The sequence below is a fragment of the Cebus imitator genome, unplaced genomic scaffold (assembly GCF_001604975.1).
Source record: "Cebus imitator isolate Cc_AM_T3 unplaced genomic scaffold, Cebus_imitator-1.0 Scaffold313, whole genome shotgun sequence".
Lineage (NCBI taxonomy): Eukaryota > Metazoa > Chordata > Mammalia > Primates > Cebidae > Cebus > Cebus imitator.
In genome coordinates, this window is record NW_016107628.1 from 20,760 (window position 1) to 42,919 (window position 22,160).

The 22,160-nt window shown below is 44.1% G+C and overlaps 2 protein-coding genes across 3 annotated transcripts in view; one reads left to right on the top strand and one right to left on the bottom strand.

Moving 5' to 3' along the window:
* CD48 (CD48 molecule) overlaps positions 1 to 22,160 on the top strand; it is a 69,474-nt gene that overhangs the window by 9,077 nt on the left and 38,237 nt on the right. The window lies entirely within an intron of this gene.
* On the bottom strand, positions 6,906 to 21,851 carry SLAMF7 (SLAM family member 7). Of its 2 annotated transcripts, XM_017503591.2 has the most exons (7): positions 21,716 to 21,851; positions 13,921 to 14,241; positions 12,354 to 12,626; positions 12,020 to 12,139; positions 10,997 to 11,100; positions 9,456 to 9,518; positions 6,906 to 8,604 (listed from the first exon to the last, which is right to left on the bottom strand). In XM_017503591.2, the coding sequence occupies exons 1-7, from the start codon at positions 21,768 to 21,770 to the stop codon at positions 8,533 to 8,535; spliced, it is 1,008 nt and encodes a 335-aa protein (XP_017359080.1). In that variant the 5' UTR covers positions 21,771 to 21,851; the 3' UTR covers positions 6,906 to 8,532. The 2 variants fall into 2 exon arrangements, with proteins under 2 accessions (XP_017359080.1, XP_017359081.1); XM_017503592.2 differs by lacking the exon at positions 10,997 to 11,100.

A 22,160-nucleotide genomic window follows, 5' to 3' on the forward strand; every position in this document is an offset into this window, starting at 1 on the left:
CTGCTTCCCTATCTATTGGAGGAGGGAGCTCAGGCAAAACCTCTGTTTCTCTTTCTGGGCCGGCTAAGAGCCCCCCTTCTAATGCTGCTTTCCTATCTATTGGAGGAGGGGGCTCAGGTAAAACTTTTGTTTCTCTTTGTTATTTTGGCCCGGTGATAACATTACTGGGACCTGTTGCCCTTGTGCACGATGCTGTTTAAGAGTTCTCACCACTTATTCCCAGAGCTTTATGTCTAGCATACTTTTTGCTGGGAACCATGGGCTTTGGGAAACAACAGTTTGCATTAGGTACCTTAACTGAGCCTGTAAAATCAATGCTTCACTGACGTTAAGCAGCTGTTTCAATACTTTTATCTATTGAGCTGATAACTGTTGTCCCATGATGAAACCTCAGTCTGAACAATCCCTCCCTGAACTTGGTAATTCCAGCAGGTACCAATGACTTACTGACTCATTGTTTTACTGACTCAAATGTGCGGTCTTCTGAACCTTCGTTTTCAGGGGGTCCGTCACTCTTCCTTTGCAGTGATGTTCACATCAGGGTCCTCTTTACCTGCCGATTTTCCTCACATGGGTCACCACTGTTGGGGTTGCCTTACATTTGGGTGCTTCTGTTGGGGTCACCACCTGTGGGATCTGATCCGCAGACTGTGACTTAGTGATGGATGAACAAAGTACGTTGACACACAGATATTATGCTTTGCCAGTTCGGCTGAGTGTGGTCACTCACAGGCACCTTGGAGAGTGCTGTAAACAGTTGCAACCACCAGCCTTCCTTAGCTAGTGAGACTCGCATTTATTTAGTAAAGTTTAATTGACAAAGACTTGAGTCAATACCACTAGAGGTTGAAGATAGCACAGATTCTGATGTCCAAAGCAAACAACATTAGTGGGTAATATCCTTGGTCAACCTCCCCCCAAGAGGGCCACCTGGCTCAAAGGTTAAAGACCACAGGAGTAAACAAGTTATTCAGATAAACTCCTTTACATACCTTAGCTATTTGCTTTACTTATTAACTAAATGTAAAGAGGATTTAGGCTGCCTTTAGCCAAGAACTATAGAAAAGATCATTAGGCCTTCTAAAATGGTTTGAGACTATATTCTGTAACCTTCTCTAATATTTTTCCCTTAATGTTTTTTTCACCACCTTGAGTGAATTCCTGTAATAGAATAGTGGAATGGGCTTTGGAAGACTCAATTAGAGCATGAGCTAGGTGGAAATGCTGTTTTAGTTTTTTCTTGATGCTATAACAAAATGTCCTAGACTGAGTAATTTATTAACAACAGAAATTATTGCTGACAGTTTTGGAGGTTGGGAAGTCCAAGATCAATATACCAGTAGATTCAGTGTCTGATGAGAGCTCTCTGCTTCACAGATGGCTCTTGTTGCTGTGTTCTCACATGGCAAAATGGACAAACTGGCCCTCTGAAGCCTCTTTCCTAAGGACACTAATCCCATTGGTGAGGCTAGATCCCTGATGACCTAATCACTTTCTGAAGGTTCTACCACTTAATACTATCATATTGGGCATTAGGTCCCAAATATGAATTTAATTGTGATACCAACCTTTAGACCATCACATACCTTACAAGACTAGGGCAAGGTTCTCCAGAAGGTTGTGTCTGTGCTTAGAATCAGTGTTCAACATATAGTGCTCTTTCTTCCCATAGCCAGTATTCATGGGTTGTGGAATCAAGGAGGTGGCAACAGGAGTGGCACCACCCATTATTACTCCCTAGGGACCCACTAGCAAAAATTTTGCTTCATGTTGCTGCAACTTTGTTTTGCTGGCCTCAATGTCTTAGTTACAGAGGGAGGAATGCTTCCACTAGGAGACACAACAGTTGTTCCATTGAACAGGAAGTCAAAGCTGCCACCCGAGCACTTGGGGGCTCCTCATGCCTCTGAATTGACAGGGAAAGAAGGGAGCCTCGGTGTTGGCTGGGATACTGATCCTGACTGCCAAGGGGGAAATTAGACTAGTATTTCACAATAGTTGTCAAGGAAGAGTATGTCTGGAATACAAAGCGATCCCTTAGGGGCATCTCTTATATATTTTCATGCCCTGTGATTAAGGTCAATGGAAAACTATGACATTCCAATCCAGGCAGAGCTGCTAATGGCCCAGACCCTTCAGGAATGAAGGTTTGGGTCACCCTACCAGGTAAAGAACAAAAACCAGTTGAGGTGCTTGTTGACGTTAAAGGAAATACAGAATGCGTAGTAGAAAGAGATAATTGTAAATTTCACCTACAACCATATAACCAGTTACAGAAATGAGGACTGTATTTGTCATGGATGTTTCCTCCTTATTTTGTTATGAATACAATTGTGTGTACATGTGTTAGGCAAATGTCTTTGTTTTCTTTCCTTATTCCCTTATCATGTAACATAAGATGTATTAAATTTATATCTGTATTTAAGTATTGTTAATTTTACATCACAATATTTAAGTTACAGAATATCAGGAGAAGAGTAAACATTACTCAAAGACTACCTCTTCTTCTAGCGAAGAGGTTAGTGTGTTTTCAGTTGTATGTGAGATTTTTATATCATGCTAGATTGAATTATGCATTTGTTATTCTGTTTATTTGCAGATTAAGTATGAGTTTTAGGAGATTAGTATGGGTGCCAAATTGACAAAGGGTGGACTTGTGATGATGAATTTTAGTGTCAACTTTACTGGGTTAAATTATGCTTAGATAATTTGTAAAATATTATTTCTGGGTGTGTCTGTGATGATGTTTCCAGAAGAGATTTATTTTTGAATCAGTAGACTGAGTAAAGATCACCCTTACCAATGTGGCTGAGCACCATTCAATCAGTTGAAGGCCTAAAGGGAGCAAAAACGGCAGAGGAAGGCCAGGTACGGTGGTGCACACCTGTAATCCCAGCCACTTGGGAGGCTGGGGCAGGAGGATCAGTTGAGCTCAGGAGTTTTGAGGCCAGTCTGGACAACATACATATAAAATAATACATAATACATTTTAAATAAATTGGTCAGTTAATTAATACTGTCTAGAGCAGTAACATATATGAGCCAAACGAAATAACCCACAAAACCCAACTAGACACAAGACAACCTTGGTCTCAACTACCCCATCTATAAAATGGTTATGTTTGTTATAAAGATTAAATAAATTTATATATGTATATACATACATATACATATAGTTTAGAACAATAATTGGCATATTGTAAGTGCTCTAAATATTAAATATTATAAATGATCATTTTATGGTTTATCAACTCTTCTCTGTTGCTGGCTATATTCTTGACATTGCAATAAAGAGTATGCTTAGGACTATAGTCAGATAGAACTCAAAACACCTTTAAAGTCTGCCTACAGATACATGAACTGAGGTGTCAAGGAACCAACCCAGACAAAACCTAGGAAGTAACGAGGGTCATTGGAGACAAAGAAAATTAAGAGACAAGAGTAACAGTGCCTAACGGTGGGCTCCCAGGGGGCCGACACGAGTAGGAGGATGTGAAGGCCCCAAGCACTAGAGCCCCACACTATTTATTGAGTGTTTAAATTAAGAGAAGCATGTGGTCAGCAATGTGGGGGGTGAAAAGGAAGTGAAGCGTCAAGCAGATGGTCTATAGCTGTGGTGGTTTGGCATTTCCTTTGAAGGCATAGAGCATGCTCTACTTTAGATACAATCAGTAAACAGCTAGGGAAAAGGCTGCAGCTAGAGCCAGCAAGTCTGGCCACATTGTCATGCTTCAGAGAGGTCTTCCTTGCTTTGAGCACAGGGCATGGCCTTCCATTAACTCCCGTCCTGTGCCAGATAAGCAGGTTATGGGTCAGCCTTTTTTTCCCCAGCACTGAGGAGGTTTGCATTTCCTCCTTCCATCTTGGTATGAAATGAGAAGGAAGTGGCCAGGATACATCCCGGGCTGCAGTCTGTGAAAGTCTCTTCCCACCAGGAGGGTCTGGCTTGTGGGGCTTGTCTCCTCATGGGCCTGGATATCTCTGAACATATGATGAATGTTGCTTATGAAAAATTATTTGTAGGAAAAATGTGAGACCTAAGAATGTTATTTTCTTTTAGTGATGGTCTTTGTTTGCTTAGTGTACTTGTAGACACTAATAAGTTTACATGTCTTTAATCTACTACCAGTTTTGAGATTTTTTGGCTACATAGATGACTTAAAACTGGTGTTTTAAGTTTACTTCTTGTTTACAAGAAGGGTAAGTCCCCTAGGGTAAGTCTTTTGGGGTTTCAGGTCAAAAAGGTGAGTGATTTACCAGCTCTCTAACCTTGGTAGCCCCAGACTCCAAACTCTGTCGTCCTAGTCCCAAGAGGCTATCAAAAGAAAGGCCTATCTTCCCACCTCCTTTTCCAGATTAGCAAACATCCCCAAGACAGTACTGAAAGCAGAAACCTCCTTATCCCTTAGATACCTCTTGAAAGCATCCTTCCCTCTCCCTCTCCATCCTACCATCCTTGTCCAACCCACCATCCCCTCTCTCCTCGATAACTGTAAGAGCCCTCTGAGTAGTTTGCCTACATCCAGCCTTGACCCCCTACAATCTGTTTTCCATACTGCAACTAATGAAATTTTAAAAGCACAGCCCTCTCTGCCAGCTACACTGAGTTTCATTCTTTTATGTCTTCTCACCACAAGGCCTTTGCACCTCTGGCTAGAAGGGTTTTATTTTCCCTCCCTACTTCTTGTAAGTAGCTCCTACTCATCTCCGGATCTCAGCTTGATCTTCACCACTTTGGAGATATGGTCTCTGACCACAGGAAAATTAGCCATTCTTGGCACCACACACCTCCCTTTCATAGCAGTCATCACTGCAGCCGTGTTATTTAAAGGATGTTTGAGCTTTGGCCTCTGTCATTAGAATGTAAGTACCCTGAGGGCAGAGACCTCTGTTGTGGCCCACTGCTGTATTCCCTGAGTTCAGCAAAATGCCTAGCACGTAGTGGTGCTCAGTTAGTACTGCTGAATGAATAAATGAATGAATGCATGCATGATCAAATGAATGAGTGAAAGCCTTACTGAAATAGTACAGATAAGTTATTTACTTTCCCAGCAAGGTTTCAATGTTTACATATTTGTTATTCGCACCTCACAAGTTTCAAACCACACAGCTTTGGGGGCTGCATGTGATGGGGCTGTGAGGTGATGTGACTTCTCACCCCTAAAGAGCTGGTGGTTTCCTTTGCCTGCTGGTTGAGCCCATGAGAGGAAGTTTCTTTCTGCAGCCAGCTTTGGGACAGAATTTATTGAGTGTCCAGACTCCAGATCTATTGGTCTTCCTAGGTCCTGTTTCAGTCACTGGTTTAAAAAACCCCAAAGTATGATTAACCCCAAAGTATAATTATTTACCATCTGAATGGGCTCTGAGGAGAGAGGGGAAGGCAGAACAGATGCATCCTCAGGCCCAATGTCCCCCTCTCCACGCCTCTGTCTTCACATACTGTGAAGCTCCCCCAGCCTCTCGCAGCTCTCTCTGAGGAAAAGTCATCTTTTCCTGTGTCATTGTGTGGAGGGCTTCCTCCTTTCTCCCCACCCATTCTCACTTGAGGAGGTCTTTCCATCCTCCCCCGCACCCTCACCCTAAGGGTCTCAGACTTTCCCCTCAACCCCACGTAGTGGGTAGCACCTCTTTTTTCTCACTGAACATCTATTTAAAACTTCTTCCACTCTATTATGTAATGCATACTTTCCCATTAAGGAATATTCAAAAAATAAAGAAGAATAGGAGAAAACCAAGCCACCTAAGCCTTCATCTGCCTAAACAACTGGTGTTACTATTTTGATGTTTTTTCTTCCAAATTTTTCCATGCCTAGATTTTTTTTTAAACACAGCTGTAATCATATAACACATTAAATTTTGCATTCTAATTTTAAAATTTGTGATGTCCTAACATTTCCTAACTTTACAACCCATAGCTGTTGTTGTTTTGAGATAAGCTCACTCTGTTGCCCAGGCTGGAGTGCAGTAGCACAATTATAGCTCACTGCAGCCTCAACCTACCAGGCTTAAGCAAACCTTCCACCTCAATTTCCTGAGTAGCTGGGACTACAGGCATGCACCACCATGCCTGGCTAATTTTTGTATTTTTTGTAGAGATGGGGCTTTGCCATGTTGCCTAAGCCGTTCTTGAACTCCTGAGCTCCAGCGATCCTTCCACTTCAGCCTCCCAAAGTGCTGGGATTACAGACATGAGCCACCATGCCTGGTCAACCGATAGTTTTTTTTACAATTTTTTTTTTTTTTGAGACAGAGTCTCACTCTGTCACCCAGGCTGGAGTGCAGTGATGCAATCTCAGCTCACTGCAACCTCCACCTCGCTGCAACCTCCACCTTTCAAGTTTAAGAGATTCTCTTGCCTCAGCCTCCCGAGTAGCTGGGATCACAGGCACATGCTAAAAAATTGTCATTTTTAATTTTATTTTAGGTTCGGAAGCTACATGTGCAGGTTTGTTACATGGGCTTATTTCATGATGCTGAATATAACTCATAATTTTTTTTTTTTTTTTGAGACAGAGTCTTGCTCTATCACCTAAGCTGGAGTGCAGTGGCACAATCTTGGCTCACTGCAACTTCCCCTTCCCTGGTTCAAAAGATTCTCCTGCCTCAGCCTCCTGAGTAGCTGGGATTACAGGGGCCTGACACCATGCCCGACTAATTTTTTTTGTATTTTTAGAAGAGATGGGATTTCGCTATGTTGGCCAGGCTGTTCTTGAACTCCTGACTTTAAGCAATGTGCCTGCCTTGGCCTCCCAGAGTGCTGGGGTTATAGGCCTGAGCCACCGCACCCAGTCTAACCCATAATTCTTAACGTCTGTTTGTGAACGGACCTTCACCTGTGGTGGTCGGGTTCTTAGGCAGTTGCCAGAATTTCACTACTGCAAATAGCAACATAATGCATCTTTTTGTATGTGAATTTCACAATACCTATTTTGTTAAGACAGTAAAGAAGACTTTTTGCGAGGGAGGCTGCTACAGTAGGGTTTTGGAGTAAGGGAAGAGATCTGGCTCAGTTCCTTTACAAGGCCTTTTTGAGAGAAGATAATCTCAATCCCATTCTTGCCCAACAAGCATGTTTTTAAGTTTTTCAACACTTTGTGGGGAGGTCTCCATTCAAGATATGTGTCAGGGAACACATCAAAAGCAGCCATCCCCCTTTTCTCCCTCCCCATGTTTTTCACTTAAGTAAAGAGATGGTGAACTCTATGTTGGCAGGGATGTTCATCTTATGTGCCAGACTGATGTAGCATAGGTTTTTTTTTTTTGAGATGAAGTTTCACTCGTCTCCCAGGCTGAAGTGCAGTGGCGTGATCTCAGCTCACTGTAACCTCCGCCTCCCGGGTTCAAGTGGTTCTCCTGCCTTGGCCCCCAAGTAGCTGGGATTACAGGTGCGCACCACCACACTCAGCAAATTTTTGTATTTTTAGTAGAGATGGGGTTTTGCCATGTTGGCCAGGCTGGTCTGGAACTCCAGACCTCAGGTGATCCAACTGCCTTGACCTCCCAAAGTGCTGAGGTTACAGGCATGAGCCACTGTGCCCAGCCTCATAGGTTCGTAATAAATATTTATTGAATGAATATTTATTAATGAATATTTACAAATAATCACCGCCCCCCGTGCCCTACCAGTCTCTACAGCTTGACTCTAAGTCTCCCATATTAGATTTAAAATGGGACTTTAGACACCATCTCTTTTATTGGGATGGGCTCTGACACAGCCTTTAGACCTAGGCTTTTCTTTTGCAGCACAAGTGCATGAATGAAGCCCGGCTTGAGGTCATTGTCCTTGGGCCATGCATGCTTCTGTGTCTCTGTTATAGTATCTGCCAAACATCATCATCTACCCTGAATTCTTCATCTTTATGTGCTTTGACCTTCAAGTCCTGTGGATCCATACCTGGCCCTCTGGGAATCTGTGGTCAGGCCTATGGCAACTGCTCATGAAAGTAGTTCATTCATTTGGAACCAATTTCATGAGAGCCAAGAGCATGTCTGATCTATTAGCGTAAGCTGAGCATAGTGCCAGCCACATAGTTTACGGAGCCAATGAATACATCCATTTTTATCAGGCACATCTGCTTCTGCTGGGCATGTCTGTCTGTTTTGGCCTTCTTACTCTCCTGGTAGCAAGACTGTTGGTATAATCCTGATGTCCAAGCCCTTGGATGGAATGAAACTCCAGACACTGACCTGGAGCCTTCATTAATGTGACAGGCTGTCATTAATATGTGTGATGAGACATTTACATTTTTATAGGACCACTTCTAAGCACTTTTCTTGTGGTTTGCTGACAAAATTCACAATCCCATTTTGGAGATCGGATAGTTAAACCTAGGTTTGAGGAAATTTCTCAGCAGTGGATGGAACTCTCAAATCTAAAAGAGCATCAAGGATAGTTTATCCTGGAAAAAAGTCAGTGTTCTTCCTTATTCCTCGGTGTTGGTGTTTCTAGTCAAATCAATGAAATATTTTGATTGTTTTCTTTGGGCTGAGACTTGTTTTTTTGGACAGAGACTTAGGGGTGTGCACTGCTGTCTAGATAACATTCTCATAGGTAAATAGCCTTGGTGTGTCTGGCATCGTGAGCAGTGAGTGGGGACTTTCCATCTGAAAACAGAAAATAAGAAAGCAGAGTGAGGGAGGTGAACAGGGCTCTGGATCTTCCATGAAGACCCCGGCATCTAGGAAACTTTATTTCCAAGGCTACCCAACCCAAATCGGCTGCCATGCTGGCTCCCACTGGTTAATCTGAATCACCCCTAGCTTAGAGAAACTATTCTTTAAATTTAACCCATATTTATCTTGTTGAATGCTTAAGGAACTGAACTTTCCTTGTAATAATTCATGAAACCAACATTTTCTATTGCTAAGCAAATTGCTTTAATGATTCTTATCTTTTTGGATCTGTTTGGGAGAGGACGAGAAAGGAGACAGAAAGGTACCATTATTTCTGCCACTCATATCCTGTGAAGGAATAAGCGTTAGAGCTACTGCATTAGTAGTTTAACTGAGGAGAGGATGCAAGCCAGATGTAACATGGTTGGACTGCAGGTGAAAAGTAGAAATCTCTCTCTCCTACAGTTTACTGTTGGCTCAGGAGCAAGCTGGAGTCTCCTCCCCAGCTAGTCCTCTCTTCATTCCATGCATAACCTAAGCCATGATCTTTTTCCTCACCTATAACTTCAGTCAGAAGCCTTTTGATTTTCTCTATCATTCCTATCTAGAACCTCTTTCCTACTCCATTTGCTTCAGATTGCCCAGTTCGACTCCTGAAACACAATTCTCTTCCATCCCCCATGTTCTCATCTTACCCTAAGCAAAGGGAATGGGGAACTACTAGGGTACTTTTTAATACCAGAGAATATGAAATCCCTGGGGCCCAAGAAATTTTGACCTAAATATGAAGCAGGAAAAGAAATGGAACCATTAAGATGAAATTCATCTCTAAAGCTTCTTACCTTTTTTGGTATTTCCACTGTGGAATAAACCGTATTTGCTGGATCTTCCATTGGGATCGTTCTCTATTAAAAAAACAACAAACAAAAGAAATCATCACCCTCCTCCTGAGTCACATAGGCAAGGCCAGAGAGACATTCAGAATCCAGGGAGGGGAAAGCTGGGATGGGAGGAGATGGGGAAAGGGAAAGGAGGGTTCTGGAACAGGGAGGGGTAGTAGGAAGTTCTCTTAGTGGTGACTGCTATTATAATAATTTTCGGTAACTTTTTTCAGGAGGCCATTGCATTATTTTTAAACTGTATTGTGTTTAAATGAATCTCAAAAATATGTAAGATACATATACAAGTCTCATTAGCTATGAGTCTCCTAAAAGGATTAAAGGATAATTTGAAGTAATATTGCTAATGCTGCAAATAAACTTTCCCAACCGTCAAAGGGCCCTTGGAGAAAACCAGTAAAGATGACTAATGGAACAAAATAAAACAAAACAAGAACAACAATAACGAAAACCCCTTCCCAACCACAGGTAAATATCCTGGGCTGGCTAAGTCTATTCCTGAACATCCAGGGCAGTCCTGCAGTCCTCTGGGGATGTATCTTAAGCAGGGGAGGAAAGAACATGGCAATAAAGAGATAAATTTTGATTTAAACCAGTTAAATGGAGCACAAAGCAGCCTCCCTTGTGAGAAAGGAAAGAGCGCTCAGAATACTAATGACTTTGGTAACATTTCCTCTTTGTAGGGTGTAGATGTAGGTAAATGTTGTAGGCAAATGTAGGAAGATGAAACCTGATTGAGAGGAACCAAAGGTTTGAGTAAAACTGGGGTTTTGAGATCCAAAGTATTTTTATTTATTCACTATATAGGCTGTTGTGATAAAGGGCTCTATGACCTCTAAAGAGCTAGCCCAGCCTGGGCTGCAGTGATTGGATTGGCCCTGGGGAGCCTTTTGAAGTTGTCTCCTTATTTCATTCTCCAAATTGTCTTTTGTTGTTTGAGTTTCTTAAAACTTTATTCTTAAGATTTTCTTTTTGGAGACTGCTTTGAACGAACTGTGTTCATTCACTTCACTCAGTGACCTACACTTGCAATGCCTTGAGTGGGGACCCAGAGTCACCCAAGTGCCCTGATCCTTCTTGTGATGGCTCCTTGAGTCACTTCAGAGGAAGAGGCATCTCTAGAGAAGTCTTCTGACACCATGATTCAAACATCCTGTCAAAGTCACACTCTTCTACCCACTGCCTTATGCAAAAGGAATCTGGCCTTTTGAGTGGCCGCTATGAACTGTGGAGGGGGAGCAGGTGACTTCATAGATCACAGCATGAGCATTATGAGTCAGAACCAGGTGCTCCAGAGACCACCAGGTTCTTCTGCACAGAAGAGAATCCACGAAGACTTGGAGAAGGCACAGGTGCATTGGGCTTTAAGGCTATATATCATCACTCCCCTCTTCATTCCCATGTTGCCCACACCCATGGAAAAACCTCACAAGGAGAGCCTCATAGAGAGGATCAGTCCCCAGGAGAGATGAGAAGGGACTCACATTAGTGTAAGAGATTGTGTCGTACTCTGTGTTCTCTCCAGAATGGGGGCATAAGTTAGGAGTTTCCTGACGAATGTCCGTTCTCTTCTTCTCTTCAATGGACTCTAAAAGCAAGTTGAGAGAGAATCAAAGCCATCTCTCCAACCGCTCACCACTCCCACTGACCCACCATTTCTCCTGGATGACCCATTTAGGGTGACCAACCATCCTAGTTTCCTTGTAACGGAAGGGTTTTCAGGACAGAGGACTTTCAGTGTTAAAACTAAGAAAATCCTGAACAAAACAGGGTGCATTGTTAACCCTCATCACATCACTTCCTGATCTCTGGATCAAGGTGGTCAAAGTGGGAAGTAGGGAAAGTCAAAGACACTTTCAGAGAGGCTTCCAGGAGGGAAGGGAGATTTCAAAGCCTACAGGTCATACCCAACGGATGTTAGGTTCCTCCCCATCACCCACATGGGTGGTGGGAGCCCAGAAGACCAATCAGCAGGGTTTAGGAACACAGCATAGGGTACGGCTGTAGAGAGACGGGGAAGGGCTTCTCCAGGTGCCATATGTCTAAACTGAGGTGGGTAGTAAAGCGAGGTCTCAAGCGGATCCTGTGGAGAGGGTGGGAGTGGTATGTGGGCTCTGACAGGGATACGGATAGGAAGGGTTGACTGGAAGGTGCTGGTCTGTGGGGACCTCAGAGTTGGAGGCCATCACCTCCCAGGTCAGGGGAGCAGTCAGCAATGTGGGTATCAACAGAAGAGCCACATCAGGATGTCCCTCTGGGAGAAGGAGAGAACTGGGCCTTGGAAAGGGAACTAGGAGAATCGTGTCCTCAGGAAAGGCCTCCAGCATTTCTCTACTCCAGAACTAAGGAGTGCAGGCTGACTGTGTGCTTCCTGAGGCAGAGACTGTGGGCTCTTTATCTTCAACACCTCATGCCAAGTCTGGCATACAGCTCTATATGTGCTTGTTGAATCAATGAAGGAGAAAAGCATGAATATGGGTAAGGACAAAAAATAGTACACACTGTACCTTCTTGTCGTTCTCTCCTTATAAACCAAAGAAGTAGCCCCAGAGCAATGAGAGTGAGCAGGGAGGGCACCAACAGGAGACACAGGAGGATCATGGAAGGATTCGGGTCACCAGCAGCACCTTTAAAGAGAGAATGGGTAGAGGTATGGGGAAGGGAGAAAAGTCAGCTCAGAAAAACAACCCAGCCTTTGGAGCACCTGCTACCTTCCTCCCAGCCCAGTGACCACCCAGTGGCCTCCAGTTTCCATACAGTGCCTGTTCCTATGGGGGTCATGAGCTAAAGAAGGTGTAGGTTCTGGACAGAGGCTCCCGTGGAGAGGGCAGAGGCAGTTACCTTCACAGAGCTTCCTGGCAAGGATGGGGCTTGAGGAGTTGCTGCTGATGGGGTTCCTGGCAAAGCAGATGAAGGTCACATCACTTTCTCCCCATCTCCAGGAGATGGGGAGGATGGAGCCATTATGGGTTTCACTGGCTGCTTCCCCAAGAGCCTTCCAGGTATAGATCACATCCTCTCCCCCATGTTCCATGTAGCATGTCAGATTGGTCACGCAGGTGCCATTCTCATTGCTCTGCAAACCCATGGTGACTTTAGGCCTTGACAGGTGCTCTGTGAAAGAGAAAGGACAACCAGGGATGGAAACTCTGCCTATAGCTCTCCTTTTTCTGAATTATCCTTGGATACCTTGGACCTGAATCTCTCTAGGAGCTACAGACTGGAGAAAAAGCAGTAATTCAGAGCAGAATTCTCATTCTTATCTGGAAAAGACAATTATCTAAGTCTGCTTTCCCACAGGTATATAATAACAGTAACAGCAAGAATGATAGAAATAGTAATGCAACAAGAATGTAACTGCCGTTTACTAAGCATAGCCACATGGGAAGCACTGTGCTAAATGCATGTTAGATGTCCGCTAATATTTTCTATTCTAGAGACTCCCTAGTCTCTGTCCTCAGGCTTCCCTTTACTCTCTAGGAGAGTTCACTTTACTCTCTAGGAGAAAATAGTATTGGAGTAGCCTTTCTGGCCCCCTTCTCTACCTTGGGCTCACTCCCCTGTATCAGAGGATGAGTAATTGGTTCATTGGGGAGATGGTAAGAATCTGACAGTCATCATTTACCTTTCTCTACTCATGGGTTTGAGACGTTAAAGATTGCTGTTCAAATGTGGTTTGCCCTTTTCCCTCCTCCCCCAGCTAGTTACCCTGCAGAATGCATATCTTCTGTTGCCTTCAACCATGTCTATATGGAAGACACCTGGATCAGGTGCAGGCCTACCTCCTACAAGCAAGTCTGGAGGCCCATCTCCTGATGTCAGTGATATTGTGGCTCAGTGAGTGAGGCAGCTATTCTTCTTGTAGCTGTTTGAGTAATTGTTTTGTAATTTTAACTTCCCTGGATGAGTGCCAAGGTCCAGAATTGGGAGGAAGCATTTCTCCTGTCTACATTTACCAGAAATAATGCTGATATTTTTATCCCCTCCTTCTTGCATCTATGTATCAATTGGTTGAAATCTGTAGAGGAAGAGGTGTACTCGATACTTTGGCCAAAAAATCTTCCTAAGGTAGGTGTTGCTTTCCTCCCCACTACAGATATGGAAACTAAGACTTGAAGAAATTAAGTAACTTGGCTAAGGTCCTGTGACTAAAGAAGCCAGCATTTGACCTTGATCCATGTGATGGCCACTGCATGTATCAGCGATCCACTGCACCATGCTGCTTCTTATAGCATCTCTGAGTAGACAGGGACCTCAGGGATCAGCTATATCTACTTCATTCATGAAGGAGTGCCCTCTCCCACATTCTTGCTAAGTGTTTATCCAGCCTATGCTTAAACATTCTCATGTCAAGGAGCTCACCACCTCACCAAGACAGCCATCCACCATTGGAACGGATTCTGCTCACCGTAGACATGCAGCACATACTCCTGGGTGAAGGGATCGTGGTGGGATGAGCTGTATATCTTCACGTGGTAGACCCCTGAGTCATTCTTCTTCAGTTCGCTGAGCTTCAGGGAGTAGGTTCCATTTAGGAAGGATATTCTCTCCTTATTACGATTTTGGGTCACTATAATAGTGCCCATTTCTGGTTGCATGGTGACAAGAAGGGTTGTGTTGAAGGTCCAGACAATAGAGTCAACTTGGTTTACTTTGGACGTCAGAGGGAATGTCACGGCTCCACCAAGGGGACCAACTAGCTCCTTCATGACTTCATGGGCTGCTGAACCTATAAACACAGAGAACCATAAAATAAACCTGATTCCCTGTTCTTGCCACCAATTATCACCCCCTTTGGGTCCTAGAGAGAGCTGAGAAACCCACTCAGTCCAACACAAGCAGCTCCCGGGAAACCTTTTGGAATTTTCTCACACCGAGTTTCCTCACATGTTACCCTGTTAAGTAAGTGCTCACATGGAAGCACTGAGATTAGAAATTTATGTTTCACAACAATCTTAGTTCATTCCCAGAGAGTATGACTTATAAAAAAAAAATCACTGGTTATGTGGTTGTAGGTGAAAAACAGTTAAGAATGTCTGCTGAAGAAACTTCCAGAAGTGGCCAGCTGAGCACTACTAGTGAACAGGTGTGGGGAGTATGTCATCTTATTCTTACCTATTAAACTTGAGCAACAGACTCTGGGAATAGCACAGAGCAGTGAGATAATTTAGTTTGGGACTAGAAGTTTTAAAGCACAGATTATGATCTTGTTTAATTCTTTTTTTGTTGTTTTTTGTTTTTTTGAGATAGAGTCTCATGCTGTTGTCCAGGCTAGAGAGCAGTGGCACGATCTCTGCTCACTGAAACCTCTGCCTCCTGGGTTCAAGCGATTCTCTTGCCTCAGCCTCCTGAATAGCTGGGACTACAGGTGTACACCACCATACCCGGCTAATTTTTGTATTTTTAGTGGAGGTGGGGTTTCACCATGTTGGCCAGGCTGGTCTTGAACTCCTGACCTCAAGTGATTTGCCCACCTTGCCCTCCCAGAGTGCTGGGATTGCAGGTGTGAGCCACCGCACTCAGCCTTGTTTAAGTCTTAAAACAGTCCTTAGAGGAAACATTCTTTATATCCCCATCTTATAGATCAGGAATGTGAGGCACAGCGGGGTAAGTGACTTACTCAAGCCACGTAACAGGAGGCAGAGTACACACCAAAACCCACAGGGTTGAGATCATGAAGGACATATTTTATAGATGAGAAAACTAAATAGAAATGAAAAGAACTTATTCAAGGCTGATAGAAATGCAAAAACTAAGATTAAATCCTTAAAGTGAGGCAGGGTAGCTAGTCAAGAAAATAACTGTGTTCTCAGGAGGCAGTGACCCCGTGGTGGCTCTAGAGTCAATACAATAAGCCCCAGCATTCGCATTGTGATTGAGTTCATTCAAGCAAAGCTATTGCCCTGTAGAGAGCACGCGCATTTTGATTTTACTTGTCCTCAAACTGACCCTTTGCTCATTATAATAAAAATAATAACTGTATCTCTAAAAGTACCGATTTACTTCCTAAGTATCATTTAGGAGCACACATTTTTCCCTCTATAATATATCAGTCAGTACATGTATATCAAATCAGCCCATTCAGTAATTTGATTAAAAAAAAAACTATTCTCTCTGCTTCCTTATCTTAAGGCCAGGATGGTTTTTCAACTGCTCTCTTTGTTCATCTTTAGGAATGTCAAGTCAAAAGAGTGCCAGGGAATGTTACATGTAAAATTAATTTTATTCTGAATTTTTGATCAGTTAATGCATTTGTTCATTTACTTCAACAGCGAAGATGAAAGTGGTGAATATTTTGAAGTCAAATAAAGATGGGGTATCACTTGTCCCTAAGTGGGTGCAATTTCTACACTTAGGGCAATCTTTAAGTAATTTCATTTTCACATTTCGTTTTGGAGAAATATTTAAGGTGACGAAGTGGCAAAACGACCAGGATGTGGCTTTAGCTACTGGCATGTGTGCAATTACTCCCTTCACCCTTCCACAGTGCTGTATTCTCAGGGTAAATGACAAGGGACATGACTTGGGTGAGGTACAAGAATGTCACCAAATTCATTGTTTCTTGTTAGAATAAAATTGGAGGATGACACAGGGCAAATTACCAATATGAGACTATATATAGTATATTCTATCTTAAATGCATCTTCAGGGTCAGACAAGGGGTAATGAAAGAAAACAGTAGCTCCATACTATTCTCAGAATGTAGGCTCAGAGAATAGGGGCAGGATTGGAGAGTCCAAACCAATTTTGCTTCTTCTTCCCAACTGACTGGGAAAAAGGATCCAGAAACAAGAGACTTCTTTTCTGAGCTGTCCAAGGCTGAATTGAAGTTCTTTCTGTGATGGTTTTACACCTGCAGTGTGTGACCCTATAGAGTTTTACCATATCTAAGCAGGTCACACTTGTCAGATTCAGTCATTCCTTCTTTTTCTTTTTTTTTTTTTTGAGACGGAATTTCACTCTTGTTTCCCAGGCTGGAGTGCAATGGTGCGATCTCGGCTCACCACAACCTCCGCCTCCTGGGTTCAGGCAATTCTCCTGCCTCAACCTCCTGAGTAGCTGGGATTACAGGCACGCGCCACCATGCCCAGCTAATGTTTTGTATTTTTAGTAGAGATGGGGTTTCACCATGTTGACCAGGATGGTCTCGATCTCTTGCCCTCGTGATCCAACCGCCTCGGCCTCCCAAAGTGCTGGGATTACAGGCTTGAGCCACCGCACCTGGCTCATTCCTTCTTTTAACAAGAATTTATTTAATTCCCGTTGTTTAGGAGCCAAGGATATAACTGGAGAGCAAGACAGTCATAATTCTGGCACTCATGAAGTTGGTAGACAGCCACTAAAAAAGTGACTACATGTGTTATGAAAACAGAAGATGCCGGAATTGGTGGCTCACACCTGTAATCCCAGCACTTTGGGAGGCCGAAGCAGGAGGATCACTTGAGGATAGGAGTTTGAGACTGGCCTGGGCAACATAGCCAGATCTTGTCTCTACAAAAAAATGAAAAAAATAACTAGGCATAGTGGCACTCACCTGTGGTCCCAGATACTTGAGAGGCTGAGGTGAGAGGATCCCTTTAGCCCAGAAAGTGGAGGTTGCAGTGAGCCATGATTGTGCCACTGCACTCCACCCTGGATGACAGAGTGAGACCCTGGAGACAGAGGTCTCTGCCCACAAGGCCCGAGACGATTGGGTCCCATGGTATTATATTCATCCACTCCCCTCAGGTGCCAACCTTTCATCTGAGTCAGTGCAGTGAAGATTGTAACATGCCTCTTCTACAGCCATTTTACCCCTTCCTCTTCCCATAGAAGCCAAATGGTTTGGGATCCCCAGCTCAGGTGGTAGCCCTCCTTCTGCACAGTCATTAGTTCAGGGGCGTCATGTGACATGGGTTGATTGCATAAGGCCAGGATGACAATGTACTGCTGTGGAAAGATGCGTAGCCGGGACTGCCACTGACGTGTGGCCGCCACACAAACGGGCCTCCCCCGTCTCCCCATCCTCAGCTCACCTTCTCCCTCACACTGTTGTTTGTGCTTTGCTGTCCTCTCTGTTCATCTAAATGTTATTCAAACCCGTAAATGCTAGTTCAAAGCTCTTTCCTGAGGAAGTCTCCAACTCTTCCTCACACATATCCCCTGAAACTTGACCACTGATTTCACCTCACTGACACTTTAAATTCTCCAGAAAGAAATATCCTCCCTGGGTGGTAACTGAATATATCATTTCGCTGTGAATTAGCCAATGACTGGTCCACAGGATTAGAGGCAAGATCGCCCAGTGATGGGGTCAGCAAGTCCTGCCCAGAGATGGGTAGAGGTGGCTTCTCCTTCATGTGGCAGAGGGAGAGAGGGCTCCAGCCTAGCTGGGAGTCAGGACCCTGGGTCCATTCTGGTGCTTCCATGGTCATAATAACGGCAACCAACACCTGGTGCCACTCATGGCTTTTCAGCCGGTTCATGGGCATCCTCTCTCCTGATCTTGAGAGTAGCCCGTGAGCTAGAGCTTAAGCCCTGCTTTATGACTGAGGATACTGGAGCTTTGAGAAGGGGTGTAACGTTCCAAAAGCCCCCAATGAAGAAGTGTTGGAATAGGGAAGAGGAGTTAGTTCCTCCATCTCAGAGGTCTGTGTTTTTTCCACTACTGCTTCACCATTTACCACTTCGAGTTTTGGTTTCTGAACCCTCCTACGGGAAATAAATAACAACATTTAATTTCCAGGCATTTGAGGAAGATGAAGTGTGAATACGGATTTGAAAGCATTTTTGAGAAGTACAGGCCAGCCTAAACAACAAGGTGGAATGTTGATGACAAGGTCAGGAAACGGGAGCACAAGAGTGAGGCCTTGAAGAGGCTTCCCATCTTTGGTTTTATTTCTGCAAGGATAGCTAAAAATGAGAAAGATATCCCAAAACACCTTTGGATGGCTTCTTAGCAAAGTGAGCCAGAAGGTTAAGATGGCTGTCCTCCGCCTGCCTTTGGAGGTGGAGGGAGCTGGAGCAGCAGACCCTTTGTCTTCTGCCCCAGCCAAGCCTCAGATGTCTTTGCATCAGGGAAGTCAGCTGTGAGATGCCCTCTAACAGGAAGGGATAACAGGTCCTGCCCTTTGCCATCTTCCTTTCCTCTTGGTTGTTACCTCCTTTCCTGTCTTGTCCCCTAGAGTCTCAAGAGTTGAGTGGAGGGAAGGAGCCTGATTATGAGGAAGGTACACTATCGGTGCAGTCAGAACCAAGGGGCGGTGATTCAGCAGTAAGACTTCGGGGAGGGGAGAGTGGAAAGCCTACTTCCTGCTTTCCAGCCCTGTCCCCAAGCACTTGATGCCTCTGTCCAAATGCTCCCGTGTGTTATGGAGCTCTCCTCATGAAAACCACAGACCCGAGCATCTCAGAGCTGGGAGGAGTCTTAGGGGTTATTCAGTCTGATCCCATTTCACAGATGAGAAGGCTGATATTCAGAGGGTTATGGTGATGTTTCCCAAGCCAGTGGAAGGTCAGGATTAGGAGCCAAGGCTCCTAAGGCAGGATTTTACAGACTGTGCCCCCTGCTACCCTAGGAGGCTGTGGCAGTGCCTCAGTGTATTTCTGGGGAGCTCAGGAGGAGGTTTAAGGCTAGGAGGCTATGGGACTTACCTCTGTTAGAGAGGCTTCCACCATAGTCATTTATGTATTTGTTTCTGTGTAAAATTTCATTTCATAAAAAGAAACCATGGATTAAACCAACAAAAAAACCCAAAGTGGTTTGAAATCTATTGACCTTTACTCAAGTTCTCCTTAATGAATGTACTCACAAAAAAGCATTATAATTCAATGCCATGCAAGGCAGTGACAGAGGCTTAAAAATTTTTCACTTCAGCCAGGTGCGGTGGCTCACACCTGTAATCCCAGCACTTCGGGAGGCTGAGGTGGGCGGATCATGAGGTCAGGAGCTTGAGACCATCCTGGCCAACATCGTGAAACACCGTCTCTACTAAAAAAAAAATACAAAAATTAGCCAGGTGCAGTGGAGGGCACCTGTAATCCCAGCTACTTGGAAGGCTGAGGCAGAATTGCTTGAACCCGGGAGGCGGAGGTTGCAATGAGCCAAGATTGCACCATTGCACTCCAGCTTGGGCGACAGAGTGAGACTCCATCTCAAAAAAAAAAAAAAGAAAAGAAAATTTCGCAGTTCACCACACACCTTTTCCAACGCTGTAGCCCTAACCTACCACATTCACATTTACGTTGCCCACCACTCTGCTTCTTACTCATCTCCTGCCCCGTCTTCTTTGTTTCTTCTGGCTCTTTTCAACACTCTCCCAATTCCTCTCACCCACTTGTTTGTTTTCTTTTTATTGAGAGTCTTTTCAACACTACTGTTATCATCTAATCATTGACAAATTATTGTGCCCATTTTTCAGACAAGAATACTGAGGCCATGAGAGCCGCCCCTTGGCCCCTCTGAGTTTAGCCAGGGTGGCTCCCTGTTGATTCCTCCATATCCCAGAAATAGAGCTACCTGTTCTTCTTGGGCCTTTCCAGTTTCTACCTCAGATTTATGTACCTAGTGAGGGAAGAAACCCCAATTGGTACTCCCTGAGGAAGATACAGCTCCAATGCACGTGTAGTGAGCACCTCTCTGGTGCCAGGTCCAGGGACAGGCAGCTTGTGATGAAAAAAGCACTAGCTTTGAAAACTCAATCTCCGGCTACCTTTTAAATGCTGTGTTATTTTGCCCAAGAAATGTAATCTCTCTGCTGAGCCTAGGTTTCCTCATCTATAAAACAGGGATAAAGACATCTGTCCTGTAGACTTGCAGGAGATGGTATGAAAAACCCCATGGATGTAGTAACTTAATAAATGGTGATTATTTTAATAATTATTTTGCATTTGATATGTCATTTAAAATGTCAGAATCATTCTGCCACTTAGATTTCATTCTCAGTTACACACCTGGGAAGAGCAAGGTTCAGAGGGAAAGAGTAACTTGCCCATAATAATACAGCTACTAAGTCAAAGTTCCAGGGCAATCTCTGCCTCCTTTCAGCCTCAGGAGGTGCACTGCACAGGCTGCCCGCAGCCTCCAGAGCAGGACAGAGGACCTGCATGGCAGTTCTTCAGACTTGTGCCCTTTTGCCCACTGGTTTCAGGTAGACACCTGGTGCTTTCAAAATCTCTATCGTTCCCCCCAACCTCCACCTTACTTCCCTCAAGTTCCACTTCTGCTCACCATTTTCGTTCAGGGAGTGGCTTTTTTTTTTTTTTTTTTTTTAAGTGAGAGCCTATTCCAGAACCACCTGGTACTTCTGATGAATCCCAAGGTATTTTCCCAAAATACAAACTTCTGATGAATACAAAGCGGGTAAGAGTCTGCTGATGCTGATCACTTAGCAAGGCCAGGTGATGCAGGGGAAAGGACTGGGGACACCAGTTGCCTGTGTGGTCTTGGGCAGGCCACTTCAGGCAGGCTCAGGTACACATACACATAATGAAGCGGTTGTAAGTCCCCAGAGGGCGACCTCATGGCGGTACTCCATGAGATGGATGACAGAAGAGATATTTCTCACTTATGGGGCTCCTGATCCTTTCTGAGAGCCCTTAGGATACAAAAATCTTCAAAGACTAGAAGACCACTGACAGGTGCAGAACAGTCCTAGGTCCTCCATGGACTAAACATAAAGTGTCTATGATATGAGTTGGCTCTCTGAGTACAGACTGAATAGACTGCTTGAGTGAGTAAGGAGAGAAAATTCAAGGGGTTCTTTCCATTTTATTATTGTTATGTATAACCAGTTTTATAAATACATTTATAAGTAAATAAAATACATAACTGTCAGTTATTTTGCTCTTAAAGTTGCCCTCAAAAGGAGGGAAGGCTAGCAGATAAAGTTTCTGAGGCCCAGGAAACCTTCAACATTCCTTATCTAACTCACGGCAGAATCTGGGTTGGAAAAATAGTCTCTGATATCCAGCACCACTTCTTTCAGCTCCTTCATCCCTGGGACAGTCAGTAGGGGAGTCCATTCCCACAGCCATTTTCCCCCCTCCCTCTAGTCTCTTCCTGATCTGAGATTCAGAGATCAGAGGTTAGTAAAAAGCAAATGCTAGATGAGAACATAGAGCCTCCTGAGTTGAGCCAGAGGCCCAGAGTGGAAGAAGAAACCTGGAACTACACTTCAGGATGAGGAAGACAGGCAAGTGGAAGAGATTCTGGCTGGACTCACCTGTGAGCTGCCAAAGGATGTACAGGAGGGTGAGGCATGTGGGGGAGCCAGCCATCTCGCTCTCTGGAAGTCAGCCACTGAAATGAAGCCACTTCCCTCTCAGATCTCTTCCCCAGCTGATGTGTAAAAGAAGTAGGAGGGGTCACAGCATAAACACGTGATATTGAGTAATTCTTCCCAAGAGGCTTTTTTTTTTTTTTTTGGTTAAACTGGTTCTACTGAGGATTTGAACCAGCAACCTTGTAGCTGCAGACTCTATACCCTAACTACTGTTCTAACAGGCCACTTGAGATTGAGTAATTCTTAACTATTTTAGAGTGAATATAATATTTTACTTTGCCCCAGCAATCTATGACAGATTCAGTTGCTCCCCATCTTCATCAGCATTTGGTATATTTCCATTTTATATTTTAGCTGTTTTAATAGGTGTTGCAGTGATACCTCA